Source organism: Esox lucius, chromosome 11 (genome assembly GCF_011004845.1).
Source record: "Esox lucius isolate fEsoLuc1 chromosome 11, fEsoLuc1.pri, whole genome shotgun sequence".
NCBI lineage: Eukaryota > Metazoa > Chordata > Actinopteri > Esociformes > Esocidae > Esox > Esox lucius.
Window position 1 is genome coordinate 54,552,378 of NC_047579.1, and position 19,792 is coordinate 54,572,169.

At 40.9% G+C, this 19,792-nt stretch overlaps 1 protein-coding gene across 1 annotated transcript in view; it reads right to left on the reverse strand.

The window, feature by feature from the left end:
- Window positions 1–3,076: 3,076 nt before the first annotated feature.
- Window positions 3,077–19,792, reverse strand: part of LOC105007876 (NLR family CARD domain-containing protein 3) — a 28,677-nt gene continuing 11,961 nt past the window's right edge. Inside the window, exons 8-13 of the mRNA XM_034295341.1 lie at window positions 18,603–18,785; window positions 18,334–18,510; window positions 14,213–14,386; window positions 11,350–11,523; window positions 6,446–6,492; window positions 3,077–4,140 (exon numbers count right to left, since the gene is read on the reverse strand). Coding sequence (XP_034151232.1) covers window positions 3,614–4,140; window positions 6,446–6,492; window positions 11,350–11,523; window positions 14,213–14,386; window positions 18,334–18,510; window positions 18,603–18,785 — 1,282 coding nt within the window. The 3' untranslated portion in view covers window positions 3,077–3,613. The remainder of the gene's footprint in view (window positions 4,141–6,445; window positions 6,493–11,349; window positions 11,524–14,212; window positions 14,387–18,333; window positions 18,511–18,602; window positions 18,786–19,792) is intronic.

The following is a 19,792-nucleotide window of genomic DNA, read 5'->3' on the forward strand; positions in this document are numbered from 1 at the left end:
GGTGTTCCACAGACGAGGCCCTGCCACTGCAAAAGCACGCTCCCCTCTACGCTTTAGTCTGACACAAAGGACTACCAGCAACGCCTGGTTGTGGGATCTGAGACTTCTGGACGGAATGTACGGATGAATAAGTTCAGAGAGATAAACCGGAGCTATGTTGTGTAAAGATTTGTAGACAAAGAGGAGGATTTTAAAATCTATTCTCTGCCGAACTGGTAGCCAGTGTAAAGATCTGAGGATAGGAGAGATATGATCATATTTGCGACAATTAAGGATAAGTCTGGCCGCAGCATTTTGGACTAACTGAAGACGGGAAATTTGAGAATCTGATATATCGCAATATAGTGAGTTGCAATAGTCCAACCGACACGTGATGAAAGCATGAACCGCCATTTCCAGAGTGAGAAAGCCTTTGATTTTAGACAGTAAACGAAGTTGGTAGAAACCAGATTACAGATGAGATGTGTTTATCAAACTTTAAGGACTGGTCAACAAGAACACCTACGTTCCGCACTCCGGTAGATTTAAAGAGAGATAGACTCCCCAAGTCTGGGCTTGTACACTGGGACCTCTCACTTGGGCTGAAAACAATGACCTCGGTCTTATCATCATTTAGAGAGAGGAAATTTTTAGCCAGCCATGCCTTCACCTCCTCTAAGCATAGCAGAAGAGAATTTAATGCTGCAGGATTATTTCACTTAATTGGAATGTAAATTTGAGTGTCGTCCGCATAAAAGTGAAATGATACACAGTGTTTCCTAAAGATTGCGCCCAGCGGTAGGATGTAGAGAGAAAATAGAGAGGGAGCCAAAATGGAGCCCTGTGGAAGACCACAGCTCAGAGGTGCCATGGAGCTGGAGAAGTTGCCCATCTTTACTAAGAATTTTCTGTCAGAAAGGTAAGACTGGAACCATGACAAAACAGAGCCTTTTATGCCCACCCATGTCTCCAGTCTAACTAACAGAGTTGGGTGGTCAACGGTGTCAAAAGCCGCTGAAAGATCTAAGAGAACTAGAACCACAGTGTCTCCAGAGTCAGTAGAGATATAAATGTCGTTTAGCACTCGCAGGAGAGCGGACTCAGTGCTGTGAGCAGTCCTAAACCCAGATTGAAAAACCTCATATATACAGATATTTGACAAAAAGTGTTGGAGTTGATCCAACACGATTTTCTCCAATAACTTGGAAATGAAAGGTAAGACAGAGATGGGCCGGTAATTTTTTAAAACAGAAGGATCCAGTGAAGGCTTCTTAAGCAGAGGAGTGACCGTAGCCACTTTAAGATTGGCCGGAACAGAGCCTGTGTTTAGAGACTTGTTAATAAGAGATACCATACCTGGACCCACCGAGTTGATGATTAATATTAAAAATCTCGGCTGAATGATATCATTTGGGCAAAATGAAGGTTTGAGCTTGGCGCTCACATTCTTCAGTGTCTGGAGGTTAATAGAATCAAAAGCCTCCCAAACACAGGAGGTAAGCGACATAATAGGGGGGAGAGTTAATTTAGGGGAAATACTAAGCCTTAATTTAGTGATTTTGTTAATAAAAAAACTATTCAACAATCCTACCAAAACAAATAGAAACGGTTTTCCAGAATGTAGAGGGATTACTGGCAGACTGTCACAGCATTAAGAAAATATCTTGATTTAGCCTTTTTTATTCCTCCAGTCCATTCAAGTATCTAAATTGACTTTTTTTTATTCCTCAGATTCATTTAAGTGTGATTTTTTATTCATATGGTCCATTTATTTCTCAGTTGCCTCAAAAGCAGACAATCAGCTGTTTCACTAGTTCATTATTTTTTAGGAAGAGGCTTTCCAAATCAGAGAACCAAGGACTAGTTTGACTTTTTACCCTGTTTCTTCAATGGGGTGTGTATACCAGCCATGGAGGTAAAAATTGAAAAGGAGAACGCTAACACTGCAATTTGTGGATAAAAGCTCTGAGGGACAAGGGTTATGGATTAAGTCTTGCTCTGAGACGTGTTTATATTTTCTCGTTAAAATTATTCGGGTGTCAGGTTTCTTATGCCAAGTGTCTCTGATACATGCAATAGGGCTGTGGTCACTTACATCATTCGCAAATAACCAAATAGCTATATATTTGTAAGTTGTATTTGTTAGGTTTGTTAGATTTTTTTGTACTTATTAGTTGACTAAGATTTAGTTCATAAACAAATGTATTTTAGTTAAAGCAATGCTGGCATCAGCCAGTCCAGACTGAGATCTCAGTCATTCAGAGTTGCATAATTACCGGAGCTGGGGGTGAGCGATAAACTCCCACTAGTGTTAATAGTGCATTATGACCAAGGACCAGATACCGGAGCTGGGGGTGAGCGATAAACTCCCACTAGTGTTAACAGTGCATTATGACCAAGGACCAGATACCGGACCTGGGGGAGGGCGATAAACTCCCACTAGTGTTAACAGTGCATTATGACCAAAGACCAGATACCGGACCTGGGGGTGAGCAATAAACTCCCACTAGTGTTAACAGTGCATTATGACCAAGGACCAGATACCGGAGCTGGGGGTGAGCGATGAACTCCCACTAGTGTTAACAGTGCATTATGACCAAGGACCAGATACCGGAGCTGGGGGTGAGCGATGAACTCCCACTAGTGTTCACAGTGCATTATGACCAAGGACCAGATACCGGAGCTGGGGGTGAGCGATGAACTCCCACTAGTGTTAACAGTGCATTATGACCAAGGACCAGATACCGGAGCTGGGGGTGAGCGATGAACTCCCACTAGTGTTAACAGTGCATTATGACCAAGGACCAGATACCGGAGCTGGGGGTGAGCGATGAACTCCCACTAGTGTTAACAGTGCATTATGACCAAGGACCAGATACCGGAGCTGGGGGTGAGCGATGAACTCCCACTAGTGTTAACAGTGCATTATGACCAAGGACCACATTCAGAACTAAGCAGAACTAATCCACTCTTTAGTTTTCCTGACCCTTCGTTTCTTTGGTTTATTGCACTTTTGGGGTTTTTGAGGCTGGGTATCTGCATAAGTATCTTAATAGGCACATTACTGTAGCAAAAACATAAAACCAGAAACCTATAGTTACGGGTGAAAATATTTATTTGGTAAAACTACAAAACATTGTAAATTCCCCATCCTTCCAGACATGTTAACAAGATACACATAACAGGTTATAGATAAAGAATAATATCAGATACAAAATGGTTTCATTAGTAATTAAACTTTCTGCCCTCCTCCATTTGCCTTAACTGCACATTTAGTACTGCCACATGCACATCTGCACATTCCACTTGTAATAAACATATACTTAAATACAAGTATTTAAAGTAGTAACATTCTCTGCCATCTATTTGCACTTCTGGTTAGATGCCAACTGCATTTCATTGTATTTTACTTTTGCTGTTCAGTGACAATAAAGTTGAATCTAATCTAATTAGTAATAGGCACAGGATAGTATCATTAAGTTTAGGTACTAAATGGTATCATAAATTATAGGTATAGAATGGTACCATTAGTTACAGTCCCTTGAAAAAGCATTTATTTTAGTGGCAGTGATTGATAGCTAAAGGTGGTGCAAGAGGTTCTTTAAGTCTCAGGGGAATTCATGGGACACAGGGGCTATTCAACATGGATCAGGGACACTGTGGAGTGAAGCCCAACATAAAACCCTGGGAAGAGGGGCTCAGTGAATGTAGAGCGGAATGTGTGTATGTGGGTCAGTGTGTCTGAGGAGACGCTGTAGAAGGTCAGAGTGCCTGCCGGCCAGTCCAGATACACTCCTACTCTGTTAGACCAGGAGGAGGAGGTGGCTGGTATGGCTATAATGTGTCGGGCACTGAAACTCTTATGAGAGCAGTACAAACTCCAGCACTTGTCATTGGCTCCAAGTCTGCTGTCATCACCGGGTCCTCTCCTTTTGATTTCTTTATATGTCATTCCTATCTGAGCCCAGTCTCCACTCCACTCCGCCTCCCAGTAACAGCGCCCAGTCAGACCCTCTCTACACAGCACCTGGGACCAGTACATGAATCTGTCTGGGTGGTCAGGGTATGGCTGCTCCTCTCCCCATGTCACTGTCCGGTTCCCCTCAGAAAGACAGAGGGTTCTGTATGCTGTGTCTGGGTCCAGTGTGAGATCACAGGCATCTAATGGAGGAAACCAGGTCACATAATTAAAAATCATCATGTTATAGAGACACACTGTGAGTCTTTATAACAGTACAGAATAACATGTCATGTGGGTCAATATAACAGTACAGAATAACATGGACCTGAGGGTCAATATAACAGTACAGAATAACATGTCATGTGGGTCAATATAACAGTACAGAATAACATGGACCTGTGGGTCAATATAACAGTACAGAATAACATGTCATGTGGGTCAATATAACAGTACAGAATAACATGTCCCAGGGGAACTTTATTACTGTACAGAATAACATGTCCTGTGGGTCACTATAACAGTACAGAATAACATGGACCTGTGGGTCAATAAAACAGTACAGAATAACGTGTCAGGTTGAAGTTCAAAGTTTATTTATCAAGGGCACCGAATAACACAGCGTCATCCTGCACAATGAAATTCTTGTGACATGGCACACGACATCTATGTAGTAAGAATTAAGAAATATAGAAATAAAAAATTTTGCAATAATATACATAATGCTAATAAGCAACAAGAGCAGGGAGGGGAATATGAACTATATCGGTAGAAGTATTGAATATTATAGATATAGCAAGTATAACAATAATATACATAATGTAAGCTAGCAGCAATTTTAAAAAGAGCAGGATGGGGAATATGAACTAGATGGGTAGAAGTATTAAATATAGATACATATGAGTGCAATGTGCCCATGAATGGTACATACAAAAGATTACCCAGTGTTACCAGTGTAGCTGGTACATTGAATGTGCATTGAAAGACATCAGAGCATCTGGAATGCTCATGAATGTGCAGTTTGATCATGGATCAGTGTTGCTGGTTGAATCAGTTTGATCATGGATCAGTGTTACTGGTTGAGTCAGTATGATCATGGATCAGTGTTACTGGTTGAGTCAGTATGATCATGGATCAGTGGTGCTGGATGAATCAGTATGATCATGGATCAGTGTTGCTGGTTGAGTCAGTATGATCATGAATCAGTGTTACTGGTTGAGTCAGTATGATCATGAATCAGTGGTGCTGGTTGAGTCAGTATGATCATGGATCAGTGGTGTTGGTTGAGTCAGTATGATCATGGATCAGTGTTGTTGGTTGAGTCAGTATGATCATGGATCAGTGTTGTTGGTTGAGTCAGTATGATCATGGATCAGTGTTGCTGGTTGAGTCAGTATGATCATGGATCAGTGTTGTTGGTTGAGGAGCCTTATGGTCTGAAGGGAAAAAACTGTGAGTCTGGAACTGCGTGTTCTGATGCTCTAGTAGCGTCTACCAGACGTCAGCAATGTGAACAGACCATAGCCTGGGTGGCTGTAGTCTTTGATGATGTTCCATGCTTTCCTAAGACATGGTGTATGGTAGATGTCTTGCATGGAGGGGGGGTGGCAGCTGATGACGCGCTCAGCAGACTTCAATGCCCTCTGGAGGGACTTGTGTTCTGCAGCGGAGCAGCTGCTGTACCAGGATGTAATGCAGCCTGAGAGGATGCTCTCAATGGTGCACCTGTAGAGGTTGGTGAGAATTTTTACAGACATGCCAAATTTCTCAGGAAGTATAGTTGTTTTTGGGCAGTTTTCATTAACAAGTTTGCTTGCCTGGACCAAGTGAGGTCATCTTTGATGAACACAAAGAAACTTCAGAGACTCTCTCCACTTCAGCTCCATCGATGTGTGTGGGGGCATGACCCCCCCTCTGTTGCTTCCTGAAGTCCACAATCATCTCTTTAGTCTTACAGACATTGAGAGAGAGGTTGTTTTCTTGGCACCATGTAGCCCGGTTCTTTACCTCTTCTCTGTAAGTGGTCTCATTATTGTTGGAGATGAGACCAAGGATGGTTGTGTGGTCCTCAAATTTAAGGATGGTGTTGGAGCTGTGTGTGGCCACACAGTCATGCGTGAACAGGGAGTACAGGATGGGACTGAGTACGCAGCACTGGGGGGCTCCAGTGCTCAGGGTGAGTGCATCTAAAATCTTCTTAAATCTTTGCACTGGCTTCCAGTCAGTTACAGAATAGATTTGAAAGTGGTGCTTTTATTCTATAAATCTCTGAATGGTTTAGACCCGAATACATTTCTGATATATTTGAAGAATATAAACCGAGCGGGGCTCTTAGATCCATGAACAAAGGTCAGCTAGTAGAGCCCAGAGTCCAAACTAAACATGGTCAAGTGGCATTTAGCAGTTATGCTGTACACAACTGGAATAAACTACAACAGTACTAAGTTTGTATTCCATTAATTTAATGGTTGAATATAGTCTATTCCACAACATTCAGATATCACTTACATTTGATCAGTCCTGGTTTCAAACACCACGGTCCACCATGATCCACACTGTCGGAAAAAAAACAAATTACTCAATAGTATATACTCTAACTAGTGAGACTTGTTTCACACATAACTGGTCAAGAGGAGCACGGAAATGGGCCTCATTGTTAAACAATACTCAATAAGACACACAGTCACACATCCATTACCACACATAGTACATCCACTTTGGTGATACAATGCAGACAATTATGTGCATCACCAAATTAAACCCTCTAAAGACTGGTAGTCTAGCCTTGACACTGGAGTTGACCCCTGTAAAGACTGGTACCATAGCCTTGACACTGGAGTTGACCCCTGTAAAGACTGGTACCATAGCCTTGACACTGGAGTTGACCCCTGTAAAGACTGGTACCATAGCCTTGACACTGGAGTTGAACCCTGTAAAGAATGGTACTCTAGCCTTGACACTGGAGTTAAACCCTGTAAAGAATGGTAGTCTAGCCTTGACACTGGAGTTAAACCCTGTAAAGACTGGTAGTCTAGCCTTGACACTGGAGTTAAACCCTGTAAAGAATGGTAGTCTAGCCTTGACACTGGAGTTAAACCCTGTATAGACTGGTGCTCTAGCCTTGACACTGGAGTTAAACCTTGTAAAGAATGGTAGTCTAGCCTTGACACTGGAGTTAACCCCTGTAAAGACTGGTAGTCTAGCCTTGACACTGGAGTTAAACCCTGTAATGATTTGTAGTCTAGCCTTGACACTGAAGTTAAACCCTGTAAAGACTGGTAGTCTAGCCTTGACACTGGAGTTAAACCCTGTAAAAATGGTAGTCTAGTCTTGACACTGAAGATAAACCCTGTATAGACTGGTGCTCTAGCCTTGACACTGGAGTTAAACCCTGTAAAGACTGGTAGTCTAGCCTTGACACTGGAGTTGACCCCTGTAAAGACTGGTACCATAGCCTTGACACTGGAGTTGACCCCTGTAAAGACTGGTACCATAGCCTTGACACTGGAGTTAAACCCTGTAAAGAATGGTACTCTAGCCTTGACACTGGAGTTAAACCCTGTAAAGAATGGTAGTCTAGCCTTGACACTGGAGTTAAACCCTGTAAAGACTGGTAGTCTAGCCTTGACACTGGAGTTAAACCCTGTAAAGAATGGTAGTCTAGCCTTGACACTGAAGTTAAACCCTGTAAAGACTGGTACTCTAGCCTTGACACTGGAGTTAAACCCTGTAAAGAATGGTACTCTAGCCTTGACACTGGAGTTAAACCATGTAAAGACTGGTAGTCTAGCCTTGACACTGGAGTTAAACCCTGTAAAGACTGGTAGTCTAGCCTTGACACTGGAGTTAAACCCTGTAAAGACTGGTAGTCTAGCCTTGACACTGGAGTTAAACCCTATAATGACTTGTAGTCTAGCCTTGATACTGGAGTTAACCCCTGTAAAGACTGGTAGTCTAGCCTTGACACAGTAATTAACCCCTGTAAAGACTGGAACTCTAGCCTTGACACTGTAGTTAACCCCTGTAAAGACTGGTACTCTAGCCTTGACACTGGAGTTAAACCCTGTAAAGACTGGTAGTCTAGCCTTGACACTGGAGTTAAACCCTGTAAAGACTGGTAGTCTAGCCTTGACACTGGAGTTAAACCCTGTAAAGACTGGTAGTCTAGCCTTGACACTGGAGTTAAACCCTGTAATGACTTGTAGTCTAGCCTTGATACTGGAGTTAACCCCTGTAAAGACTGGTAGTCTAGCCTTGACACAGTAATTAACCCCTGTAAAGACTGGAACTCTAGCCTTGACACTGTAGTTAACCCCTGTAAAGACTGGTACTCTAGCCTTGACACTGGAGTTAAACCCTGTAAAGACTGGTAGTCTAGCCTTGACACTGGAGTTAAACCCTGTAATGATTTGTAGTCTAGCCTTGATACTGGAGTTAACCCCTGTAAAGACTGGTAGTCTAGTCTTGACACTGGAGTTAAACCCTGTAAAGACTGGTACTCTAGCCTTGACACTGGAGTTAAACCCTGTAAAGAATGGTACTCTAGCCTTGACACTGGAGTTAACCCCTGTAATGATTTGTAGTCTAGCCTTGATACTGGAGTTAACCCCTGTAAAGACTAGTAGTCTAGCCTTTTTAAAAGAGCTGTGGGACATTCACCTTGTCGTTATTGACTCACTCCAATGTGGCTTTGGCCTTGTGCTTGGATCAGTGTCCTACTGAAAGGTGAATTTCCTCCTAATATTAATTCTTCAGTGGATTGAAGAAGATGATCTAACAGAATTTGACTTGCTTCTTGTGTGTCACTGCTAGCAAGCGCGTAGGCCAGTGTAGTTAACATGACACTGTCGACAAGTCATGTCTGTATGGTTTCTCTATCTGTATTCAACGGCTATGTCATGGACGTAGTCCGTGAATAGTTTCTCCCTCTTCAAAACATGACAGGCGGTTGTAATTCGTTTTTCAGTTCATTGCAGACGTTCATTGGTGCAGCTGCAGGGTTGTCAACAGCCCGTTTTGCCGCCATAAACGCGACATGCTACAGGGACTTAAGAGCAGGTTTTAGGTAGTTGTTCGTTCCCTTAATAAATGTCTTATCGTCTTTTGTCGGAAATGCACAACATGAACGGCAGTACGTGTCCCATGCCATTATTGTTTTCGACCCATGGAACCTGTTCTTTCCACAAAAACTAAAACTGCATGTGCTTCGCCACGTACAATACCATGTTTGGGTCCCACTCTAGAATGCACTATGAGCTATGATTGGTCAAAACAGACGAGCCATGGAATATTATTGGTCAAAAAGACGATGACGGTACTGTACCACACAGAGGGGGGACACGTGGTTCAGACACATTTTAATGTTGGACCCTGTTGTATCTATGATGCCATTCCCACTTACAGATTATTGATCAAACTGAGCCTACTGGGATATCCACACACTTGGATGTTATTTTGTACCACGTGCCTAATCCAGAGGCATTTGTACTACCTTATTTTCAAGCTCCGTAAAATAATATTTAGTCATTTTCCAACTGTCAGCTTCTACAGCAAAGAGGGTGAATACTTACAGTGGGGAGAACAAGTATTTGATACACTGCCAATTTTGCAGGTTTTCCCACTTACAAAGCATGTCTGTCATTTTTATCATAGGTACTCTTCAACTGTGAGTGACGGAATCTATAACAAAAATCCAGAAAATCACATTGTATGATTTTTAAATAATGAATTTGCATTTTATTGTTCTCCACACTGTATATACACAGCAAACATGTTGTGGGAAAGTATATGATTAAAAAATTACTAACAAGCCTTTGATTATGGCTCACATCCATGAAAGTTAGGGCTCTCTGTTTATGGCTCACATCCATCATAGGGCTCTCTGTTAATCTGTTAAAGAGATCTGGGTTTGATCCGTGGATAGCCTGTTCTTTGTTCAGTAAATATATAGCCCATTCTTCTTGAAAGGATAATTTACAAAGGTCATTTAGTGTCCTGGGGAAGGGGGACACCCTGGGATGAATCCTGTTTATCCAGGGTACAGATGTACTTCAACAAGCAGTGTGTTGAATACGAGACTGGAACCACTGTTTCCTGCAATTGCTGTATTAGTAAAGGTTCAATTTGAGTATCCAGACTTCCCTTCATCATTTGTGGTAATTTCAACAACAATGTGAGCAATTCTCACACTGAGTGGGCCGCTTTTACAATTACAGTCTGACATTGTCTGTTAATGAATCAATTATTTAAAGAATCAAGCATTTAGGCTGATGGCTCTTTTTTTTTTTTTTTTAAATGCACCTTTCACAAACAATAAAACTAGGATCACACACATTTGGCGTGTTCACACTGCACCTTATCCTAGGGCTAAGAGCCTGCTAAACCCTGGGTTAACCAAGTGTTCACACTGCACCTTGTCCTAGGGCTAAGAGCCTGCCAAGCCCTGGGTTAACCAAGTGTTCACACTTGCATATTTTGAAGTGGGCTAGCAACACCCTTAGCCTGGAGCTAGCTGGCCCTGCTCTGGAGCAGGGTTAGCACCGACTTTTCAGGGCTAACCCCAGAAAAACAGGGACAACATAACCATTGTGAAACCACAGAACGTTTATTGTCCAATCACAAAACCTGCCCTTTCATTTAATATACATACGCTTGTGCCGCACGCCGTTACAAACAGCTCCATCAGTTTTGATCCTTTCACTCTGAAAGGTTTCATTATACCTGCCTAATCTTTGCGAAATTGCAGCTTTCTTTGGACATAAATCTAGCAAATAAGTTGAAAGAATGAAGGTTGACTAATTTTTTCTTTTTCTTTGCATAGTTTTAACGAAGTTGTCCAAGGAAATACGGACAGGGTGGGCATATTGATCAACTGATGTCAAGTCGTTAATTAAATTGCGGTAGCGTAACATTGATCATTTGTTAGTGATGTAGGCTTCGGTAACATTATAACATTGATCATTTGTTAGTGATGTAGGCTCCGGTAACATTATAACATTGATCATTTGTTAGTGATGTAGGCTACGGTAACATTATAACATTGATCATTTGTTAGTGATGTAGGCTACGGTAACATTATAACATTGATCATTTGTTAGTGATGTAGGCTACGGTAACATTATAACATTGATCATTTGTTAGTGATGTAGGCTCCGGTAACATTATTCGCATGCCGGAGAGAACGTAACAAATGGTATTGTGTCGTATTTGTCCGTTAGCCCAGGGCTTAGGAATAAAAGTGTGAATCCGTAGCCTGGGGTTAAACCTTAGCCCAGGGTTAAACTATTGTGAACACAGGCTAAGCTAACCCAGGGCCAGTCTTAGTCTGGGACTAAGATAGCCCAGGGCTTAGAACAATGAAGTGTGAAAAGGCCTATAGTCAAATGGATGGTATGGACCACCTGTCTACTTACTTGAGTTTCTCCAGTCTCCAGTGTTGGTCCTCCAGTCCAGCAGAGAGCAGCTTCACTCCTGACTCTCCTGGGTGATTGTAACTGATGTCCAACTCTCTCAGGTGTGAGGGGTTTGAGTTCAGAGCCGAGGCCAGATACGCACAGCCTTCCTCTGTGATCAGACAACCAGACAGCCTGCAGAGGGATCATAACATACAGTGGAGAGAACAAGTATTTGATACACTGCCGATTTTGCAGGTTTTCCTACTTACAAAGCATGTAGAAGTCTGTCATTTTTATCATAGGTACACTTCAACTGTGAGAGACTGAATCTAAAACAAAAATCCAGAAAATCACATTGTATGATATTTAAATAATTTGCATTTTATTGCAACATAGTTCTTAAAGAAATTTGACATCAGAATCAGAGGGCTACATTTAGTTGGTGAAAGTAGAGTGTGACAGCTTTGCATCCGATAATATTTGTCTGAGTCTCAGCTTGAAGAAAGATAATTGCAATTTTTTGTTAATTTATTGGAACTCAATTATTTTTATTATCATGAAGTTTGAAAACAGTAAAAGCTCTGTGCTAGTGAAAAAACAACATACTTTTAAAGAGATGTTTTCTTTGCAACTGAATCTGTCTGGAAAATGTATTTGTGTAACACAATCTCGATTTTCTGATCATTCATAATTATTATCATTCATAAGTATAATATGAGATAAAACAGATTTTCTCCAAAAGGATGGGGACCTTTTGTAAACAGCCATTAACAACACTTGTCACATATTCCCTATTGGATTGAGGTGTGGCCGTGGGCTGGGCCACTACTGGACAACTTTTGCATTTTTGTCTTCAAGCCAATTTAAATTTAGAAATTATTAGATTTCAATTTAAAATTTGAACCAGGAAGAACCCAGGGCCCACTGCACCAGCGTCAGGTCTGATGATGGGTCTGAGTATTTCATCCCAGTACCTAACAGCAGTCAGGGTACCGTTGGCTAGCATGTGGAGGTCAGTGCAACCCTCCAAGGATATGCCTCCCCCGACCATCACTGACCTACCGCCAAACTGGTCATGCTGGATGATGGTGCAGACAGCATAACGTTCACCATGGCGTCTTCAAAGGACACTGTGGTAGAAATATTCTTATTCTATAGTACATTAATATCATATTGCTTGTTCTAAGTATAATCCAGTCATTTAGTAAGGCCATTATGTGTTTCGATTCTGCGCACTTGTATAGGATGTGCCTATAGCAGATGGGAAGTTAGCCAACGGTACACCTAAGGGCTGTAGATATCTTATATTGTTGCCGGAATTTGCAACAATATGTAAGGGAGGGGGACACAGTGGGCTGTACTGGATGTATATGGGCCAGAGCTCAACCTTCAACAGGGAGGTCTTGACCTGACTCTGCTGAGTGTTGTTAACTGCTCCAGGATTGCAAATCTTGAATAAAGCTTTACTTGTGAACATAATCTACAGTCTCTGTGCCTTTCTCTTTTAGTGATTTCCACGACAGATACTAGCAGAATGTAAAACTATCAAAGAATCCACCAGGAAGGATAAGGAGAGAGCAATTGTCTGTGGCCACCACCTGCAAAACCATTCCCTTTTTGGGGGTTGTCTTGCTGTTGCCTCTCCAGTGCACCTGTTGTTATTTTCATTTGCACCAAAACGTCACCAAATGTCGTGGTAAATTCCATATAATGTTTTATCTTGACAGCAGCGCCATGTTACAGCTATCTTAATATTTGTAGAATCTACGAAACAATTTCTGTCTAAGATATTCGGTGCAGCAGGTCCTGGCTGTGCTGTTCGATCCATTTAACAAATAAACCTTGAAACTTGAAAAATATATAATACCAGGTAGGCCTATCATTGTTTGAGAAAGATTCGTCGAGTAGATAACTAAATAACATTTTATATAGCTTGGCTAATATTATTGTACATATACTCTGTTTTTACCAGCCATCCAACCAACAAAAAACTGAGAAAATTAAACTAGCCCTTAATCCGTAATTAATCAGGTTATGAGAGAGAACCACCTGATTACACAACTGAGGCGCGCAGTTCTAATTTTGGTTCAAATAACTATATTTTTAAAACATTAAATAATAAACTCAAACATGCAACGTGTAAATTATTTTGCGCACCTATTCGTTTTCAATTGAAATAATCGAAAAGTAATCATACATTTTTTCAAAAATATCTGTAATCCCATTACAATATTTTGGTTGGTAACATAAGGGATTACAGTTACTTTTTTTTGTAATCCGTTACTCCCCAACTCTGCTTAGGACCATTTGACTCTGTCATCAAATAATTGCTTCTCCTCTGAAAAATAAAAGTTTCAAGTCACGATCTGTATACGCAGGAGTTCTCTATATTTATGATGTCAGATATTTTTCCACTACTGAGGGCCTGGCTCCAGTAGTCACGGATCGCCACTGCCAGGAACCGATTTAACAATAGTCAGGACTTGAATTTGGCGAGCAGTGTGTTGAATACGAGACTGTAACCACTGTTTCCTGCAGTTGCTATTTTAATAAAAGGTTCAATTTGAGTATTCAGATTTATCTTCATTTGTGGTAATTAACATGCCAGCTCATTCAGGCGTGTCATAGCAAAGGGATTGAATACGTACACAATCTACCTATTATTTTCTCGTTTATAATAATTTGTCATTTGTAATACATTCAGAATAATTTGCATATTGGATTTTTCAGTTTGAAATTATGATCTTTTTGTGTACCCCAGTTGCAAAAATCTACTAATTAAATCAATTTTGATTTCATGTTGAACAATAAAATAATGGAACAGACCAAGGGGATTGAATATTTGAGATCCACTGTAAGCATAACCATTAGGAATACTGACCTCAGTGTTTCCAGTTTACAGTGTGGATGCTCCAGTCCAGCAGACAGCAGCTTCACTCCAGAATCCTGCAGGTCATTGTCACACAGGTCCAGCTTCGTCAGGTGGCAGAGGTTTGAGATGAGAGTTGAGGCCAACAATGTACAGCATGTCTTTGTAAGCCTGCATTGGTTTAATCTAAGGAAATCGTGTAAATAAATAATAAACAAAAACATACTCGAAACATTTAGACAGACAGATTGTATGACTCTGTAGAGGACAAATTGTATGACCCTGTAGAGGACAGACTGTATGACCCTGTAGTGGACAGACTGTATGACCCTGTAGACTGTATGACCCTGTAGAGGACAGACTGTATGACCCTGCAGAGGACAGACTGTATGACCCTGTAGAGGACAGACTGTATGACCCTGTAGACTGTATGACCCTGTAGACTGTATGACCCTGTATAGGACAGACAGTATGACCATGTAGACTGTATGACCCTGTAGTGGACAGACTATATCACCCTGTAGTGGACAGACTTTATGACCCTGTAGTGGAAAGACTGTATGACCCTGTAGACTGTTAGACCCTGTAGAGGACAGACAGTATGACCATGTAGACTGTATGACCCTGTAGTGGACAGACTGTATGACCCTGTAATGGACAGACTCTATCACCCTGTAGTGGACAGACTGTATGACCCTGTAGTGGAAAGACTGTATGAACCTGTAGAGGACAGACTGTATGACCCTGTAGACTGTATGACCCTGTAGTGGACAGAATGTATGACCCTGTAGAGGACAGACTGTATGACCCTGTAGAGGACAGACCGTATGACCCTGTAGAGGACAGACCGTATGACCCTGTAGAGGACAGACTGTATGACCCTGTAGTGGACAGACTGCATGACCCTGTAGACTGTATGACCCTGTAGAGGACAGACCGTATGACCCTGTAGAGGACAGACTGTATGACCCTGTAGTGGACAGACTGTATGACCCTGTAGTGGACAGACTGTATGACCCTGTAGTGGACAGACTGTATGACCCTGTAGAGGACAGACTGTATGACCCTGTAGACTGTATGACCCTGTAGACTGTATGACCCTGTAGTGGACAGACTGTATGACCCTGTAGTGGACAGACTGTATGACCCTGTAGTGGAAAGACTGTATGAACCTGTAGAGGACAGACTGTATGACCCTGTAGACTGTATGACCCTGTAGTGGACAGAATGTATGACCCTGTAGAGGACAGACTGTATGACCCTGTAGAGGACAGACCGTATGACCCTGTAGAGGACAGACCGTATGACCCTGTAGAGGACAGACTGTATGACCCTGTAGAGGACAGACCGTATGACCCTGTAGTGGAGGACAGACTGTATGACAGATTTAAGAAAATATGTACCCATGTATTACTTACCTTCATCATGAATATGTATGAATTGCAATTTGAACACAAATAAGCAGAAAGGTAACTAATGGTGGCTCAGATCAGGAGGTCTGTTATCCTGGAACTGTGGTTTTCTAAATCATGTGTCTAGCAGAGGTTGGTGTATGAAAGCAATCACAATCTCTCAGTAAACTAAAAAAATTCTGTCTTGCAACAAGTGATAAGATTTTTCAAAGTTGTTGGTATTGCCAGCTTATTTTCAAAACAAACACAGGTTTTGTTACAAATCACTTGGTGTTGCGACACCTGGCATCACATGACCAGAAATGTTTCGGGAACAAGTTTTAGAACATTGTTCCAACACAATGAGTGTTGGAAAGATCGAGACAGAATTGAGCGCGAGTGCTGGGCACTACCTAAACTTTATGCCCTTTTTGAAGCATGTTATGCAAGTATTTAATTGGTATATGTACTGTGAACAGTATTTTGTCATAATTTTTTAGTATTTGCAAACTTAACATGTTTATTTACCCTTCTTATTATGCTAGCTTGGGGGTTATGCTACAAATACAGCCTCAATGTACAAACTTGGGTTGTATGAATTGATGTTGCGTAATCTGACGTTGTATGCTTACAGTCATGGGGTTTCTCTTGTTGCTGTATATCTGTGTGCTTTGTAATAGAGGTCACCATCATATTGAGTAGAACTTTCTGTTCCAATTTTGTGTAAAAGTGCATACACTTCTAATTAATTGAATATGTTTAATCGCTGACCCACGTGTTATTTTATAGGGTTGTGCTATTACTTTTGTTAGTTATAAGGTCATCACGCAATTGGGATATTTAAAAAAATACTCTTTTTAACTCACTTCTAATAAACTGGGAGGAGTGAGAGGCATGATCAGAACAATGTATTGTACAGTTTGATTGATTTGAGACATAGCTGGACATTTGAAATGTAAACGTTTATTTTCTTAAAATAGCAAAACATAGGAGAAGACTTGTTTTAAGTGATATGTTTTGACTAAAACAACTGTGCCATTTGCTTGCAAGGCTACAACCTTTTTAATAGTTCCAAACCCTTGCAATTCATTCAGAATGCAGCGGCTCGTCTGGAATTGAACCTTGCCAATAAACTAGCTTCCATTTGGAGCACAAATCCAATTCAAGATTGGAACTTCTCCCTACCTTCTGGCAATGCTCAAACGCTACATCCCAATCAGGGTTCATCGTGCAGCGGCTCTGGCCGTCCTACACCTTCTGCATTTTCTGAACCATGCACTCAAAACCATTTTTTGTCCTGACACTTCAATGGTGAAACCAGTTCCCTTAGAGGTTAGGATAGCATATTCTCTGCCTTCATCAAAAACATCTGAAAACCCAAATTTTCATAGTAATACAGCTACTACCTCCTCCTGTTTTTCGTTAACTTTAAATGTTTTTGTATGTTTATTATTTGTACTGTCTTCTTTCCAGTACTGACCTTTGCCAAAAACCAACTCAATGCTTAGAATACACCCAGCTCTTTTAAAATGAATGCACTTAATGAAAGTTGTTCTGGATAAGAGCATCTGATAAGACTAAATTGTAAAATGTAAATATCACGTAATTAGTTGAATAAAGCCCACCTCAAGTCAATGTGTTTCACATGATTTCAGGTAAAATACATCTGTCTCTGGAAGGTCCCACAATGCCTATGAAAAACTACATCATAAAGATGAGTAAACTTTCAAACCAAATCCGGAATAAAGTGCTTAATGAGGCACCAATCAGGGGTATGATATAAAAATAATTTCCAAAGTATCAAAAATCCCAGAGTGCTAAATAAAAAAGACCAAAATGGCAACTCTAAATATGTTACAGTCATCCATGGCTGAGCTGGAACACACTGGCCTTCATTCATGAAACCTTCTCAGAAAACATCTCAGATTCAAGCATGGGGAGAGATATACGATCATCTCCAAGTATGATTTACGAAACTGTCGCACCTTTGAAATTAGAGTAGATGTCATCGCAGATTGATGAATAGTGCACACGGGAATGCGCTGCACCTGTCCTTATTTACATATGACAATGTAATTTATGCGGGTGTGGCGATTTTCAACCTATAAATATACAGCTTTCAGCATAAATAATAGCCTAAAATCACTAAGCCCAGAGAAGATACTTCATCCATCCGAACAATGACACTAATATTTCAGCCAATGGAGTGGAGTGGCATAAAAACAAATCCAATGCCCTGGAGTGGCCCAGTCAAAGCCCTCAATCCAATTAAGAAAACGTAGAAGTGAAAATTGCTGTTTACCATTGGTTGACATCCAAGTCCATGCATTGCTGTGTCTGGATATAGACCTATGGCACTAATTTCTGCCACTTGTAGCCTCTCCCAAATATTGACCTGGGGAAATATGCTAATTTCTAATCAACAAATTTCTGTTTTGTATTTGTTATTAATTTAGAGCAACATGTAGATTTTATTTTTCACTTTGACAGTATGGACTTGTTTGAGTTGATCAGTTGCAAAAACTTGACTTGACCTCTTTTAAGCTTTGGATTGCACACTTTAACTCTGATGTTCTCCTACAAGTTTAAATTCATTGTTCCCTCAATGACCGCAAGCAATGGATGTATTTATCACATATAATTATCAGCTCTGCTGTTCAGTATCATGGCTCGTTTTGCCAGGTTGGCCTATGAGAAAAGCTAGCCGCTAGCCATTTAAAAATGATATGTCCACATACTGACCTCAATGTCTCCAGTTTACAGTGTGGATCCACTAGTCCATCCTTACAGAGCAGCTTCAGCCCTGAATCCTGCAGGTCATTGTAACTCAGGTCCAACTCTCTCAGATGGGAGGAGGTTGAGATGAGAGCTGAGATCATCCCTTGATAGAATCTGACCGTGAGGTTACACCCATTCAACCTAAATCCAAAGTAGAACAAAATTATTGTTTACGTTATATTGCTATACTGTATACATGGTCTTTGTAAATGTACTTTAACATAAGTACTTACAAAACTCTTTTTGAAGCTTTGACCACTGGCAGCATCTTCCAAAGACCATCGTCAGATATGGAGAATTTCTTCAGATCAAACTCAGCCAGCTCTACATTCAGCTCTCTCAGGTGGGAAAAATTTGACCAAACAGCCGATGCCAGAGAATCACCACCCTTTTCAGTGACTCCACAGTCAAACAGCCTACAGAATGTTTAAATATATATTGAATTTCAACAGTGCATACCATAAGTTACATATGTTGCTCCATAAGAATGACCAAATTCACAGGTCTAACAAGATTTTTTTTTTTTTTTTGCCAAACCATTAGTGGCCTGGAGACACGCATGCAGTTAATTTCGATATAAGACACACATGATATGTTAATTTAGTCTGTCACAAACAATTTGTCAAAAATGTAATTTAATTTGAGCATGTATTTTTCTTTGTTCATATTTAATGGACTTGAGGACCTTTTATTTGCTTCAAGAGCCTTCTGTGGAATTTGAAAGCAGCACTGCAGACTCTCGAGATTCTCTGTTCATTCAAGGTGTTTGGTTAGGTTGTGGCAGAATTGGTATTGTGGGAACAACATAATCAGAAACATTCTAATGACGCTGCATGCTTCTGATGTACAGTGGGGAGAACAAGTATTTGATACACTGCCGATTTTGAAGGTTTTCCAACTTACAAAGCATGTAATTTTTATCATAGGTACACTTCAACTGTGAGTGACGGAATCTAAAACAAACTGGTCATCCCTCTGAGCCTGGGTCCTCTCTAGGTTTCTACCTAAAACTCAGCCTTCTTAGGGAGATTTTCCTAGCCACTGAAATTCAACACTACTGTTGTTTGCTCCTTGGGGTTTAAGGCCGGGTGTCTCTGTAAAAGCACTTTGTGACAACTGCTGTTGTAAAAAGGGCTTTATAAATACATTTGATTGATTGAAATCCAGAAAATCCCATTGTATGATTTTTAAGTAATTAATTTGCATTTTATTGCATGACATAAGTATTTGATACATCAGATAAGCAAAACTTAATATTTGGTACAGAAACCTTTGTTTGCAATTACAGAGATCATACGTTTCCTGTAGTTCTTGACCAGGTTTGCACACACTGCAGCAGATTTTGGCCCACTCCTCCATACAGACCTTCTCCAGATCCTTCAGGTTTCAGGGCTGTCGCTGGGCAATACAGACTTTCAGTTCC